Here is a 2,500-nt window from a genome sequence, read left to right on the forward strand (position 1 = left end):
ACATCAAAGGATGCCAAATGACTACGAGGTGTGGTGGGAAAAACAAACAGCTTTCCATTCCTGGAATGTTTAAGAAAGCGATCGATACAATGTCCACCGGTGATACACGCCGCACTTCACCACATCAGCTCATTAGCGAGTCTCTTCGGTCGTCGTTCATTCCTTACTTCCTCACTTGTTCTCCTGAACAGCAGCAGCACCGTGAACACACACTGCTGCCGGAGAAAACAGGGAGCGCTGTGACCGGAGGCAGTCGAGTCCTGCCTTCAGCTTAGCTGCGTCTCTCTCCATTGCATAAATAGTTGTTGCATAAATCAGAGCATGCAACACTGCAACAAGCTTACAGTACATCCTAGCAGACCCTGTGTGTTAGTGGCAAAGATATCGTCACGAGGTGGCTGATCTCTATAGATGCCTCTGGAGTTTCATTAAAGGGATTAAAGGGATGGTTTCATTAAAGGGATTAAAGGGATGGTTTTGAATCATTTCACCCTAGGGTCCTTTGTACCATGACCTTGAGCCGAACAGTAGCTTTTGAAAGTATATTTTTTGAGGCTTTTTGCCTTTATTTGTATAGGACAGTAGAGAGAGACAGGAAGAAGGCAGGAGAGAGAGACGGGGGCGGGACTGGGAAATGACTGCAGGTTGGACTTGAACCTGGGTCCCCATGGGCACTTGGACTAGTTCATGGCACGAGTGCTGTAGCCTGTTGCGCCACAGCACCCCCGCCCCCAGAGGGTTTTTGACCTTGGTCCAACAAAGGACGGACGTAGCTTGAGTTAGAATGAATGGCAGTTGAATGGCTTAGTGCAGGCACTAATGGAACCAACAGTGTATCTCGTAAATTGCCCCACTTAAAATGCCTGGAATAGTAGCCCACTAAACTTCTCCAGTAGCACAAATACGGTCTGTACTCATAAACTGAGGCATTGGAATGTAAACCAGGAGTGTATTTAAGTAACACTTGCCTGATGGCTTCTACACTCTGCTGCTACCAGTACCGCTGCGTCCATGTCACACACACATACACACCTGATGCCAACGCATCGGTAGCGGTCCATTAGTGCCTCCACTAAACCATTCAGTTGATAGAGCTAACTCGACCAATGTTTGAGCAGGGGAAAATGCTTCGGGGGGGACCATCACAATAACTGTTACCAAGGTATGCTGTGTCTTTACTTTCAGTGTGTGTGTGTGTGTGTGTGTGTGTGTGTGTGTGTGTGTGTGTGTGTACCTTGACTCGGGGTACTTTGTCAGTGTGGCGAGACTGCTGGTGTACATATGGCCTCCCACATCGATATGGACCGGTGCGTTGGTTTTGCTGAGCTGAGCTGGCGTGGGTATCCCATGGCAACCGATAGGGGAGGCAGGTGACTGTACCAGCAGGGGGCGACCTGACATGCTGCTCTGGTGAGTGTCCTGCACACACATAAAACAGTTTGGCAAAGCCTTCTCTATTACACACACACACACACACACACACACACACACACACACACACACACACACACACACACACACACACACACACACACACACACACACACAGGCTACAGGAATTTGAATGTTCTTAAACCAGAGTAAAGTATTTGAATTTGTATATGAACGCTTACAACATGAATTGCAGTGAAGTCTGCAATGTAATTCAACTTGATCACCATTGAAGAAACACTTTCCAAAAAATAAGTATTTAATAAATGTGTCCACATTCCCATATGTCTGATTGTAAACAAATGCAACAGAAGACCTAACAGCAAAACAGAGAATGGGTCAAGCTCCAACATTCTTATCTTTTGGGGTATATAATGGAAAACGTCAGCTTTCAGCTTGAACCGAAACAAGCGACCATTGCCAGACCTAAACGGTTAAACTAAATAGGCTACTGTTTTCTCGAAGGAATGGCAATTCCTCAAAAAGCAAGCCGTACATTATGTTGACCAAAATGATCTTTTCATGTATTTGACAGAAAGTGGCGTTACCTCTGGAGAACGAAAAATTCCCCAACACACACTCAAACAGAAGGCATTTTCTTCTGTGAGCCGAAGCAAGCGTCTCCGTCTGCCTACCTGCGCTTGGGGCGCCGCAGCAGGGGAGGCAGCCTGACAGTTCCGGTCGTGTGCAGTCGGCTGTGGAGCAGAGTCCGCCGCAGTCTTTATGGCCGGAGTGTCCTCGTGTCGCTTTTTCGGTGGCGAAGCCTCCGTTTCTGCCGCATTTACCGGATAGACTAGACTCCTGGGGCGCTTGCTCGCTCTCTGCGGTTTGAGTGCGGTTGCATCCTCCTCCTCCTCCACGTGCACATACGGCAGCAGTAGCTGGACCGTTTCCGGTGGGATGCGCTGAGAGGGAGCTAACTTTGACCCAATGCCGGCGATGCTGTTCAGCGTTGCTATGGAGACGGCGCCGATGCAGTGGTTAGTGTAGGTCTTGGACAGTTTGGCCGCACGCGACAGCATCTGCATCCTGGTGCCAAGCAGATTCTTGCCAATCGCTTTGTTCTCGT

The 2,500-nt window shown here is 48.7% G+C and overlaps 1 protein-coding gene across 1 annotated transcript in view; it reads right to left on the reverse strand.

Moving 5' to 3' along the window:
• The window catches only part of LOC134101617 (uncharacterized), an 8,242-nt gene that overhangs the window by 4,898 nt on the left and 844 nt on the right, over positions 1–2,500 (reverse strand). Inside the window, exons 1-2 of the mRNA XM_062555323.1 lie at positions 2,067–2,500; positions 1,235–1,419 (exon numbers count right to left, since the gene is read on the reverse strand). The exon at positions 2,067–2,500 is cut by the window's right edge and continues 844 nt beyond it. Coding sequence (XP_062411307.1) covers positions 1,235–1,419; positions 2,067–2,500 — 619 coding nt within the window. The remainder of the gene's footprint in view (positions 1–1,234; positions 1,420–2,066) is intronic.

This window comes from Sardina pilchardus, chromosome 15 (assembly GCF_963854185.1).
Source record: "Sardina pilchardus chromosome 15, fSarPil1.1, whole genome shotgun sequence".
NCBI lineage: Eukaryota > Metazoa > Chordata > Actinopteri > Clupeiformes > Clupeidae > Sardina > Sardina pilchardus.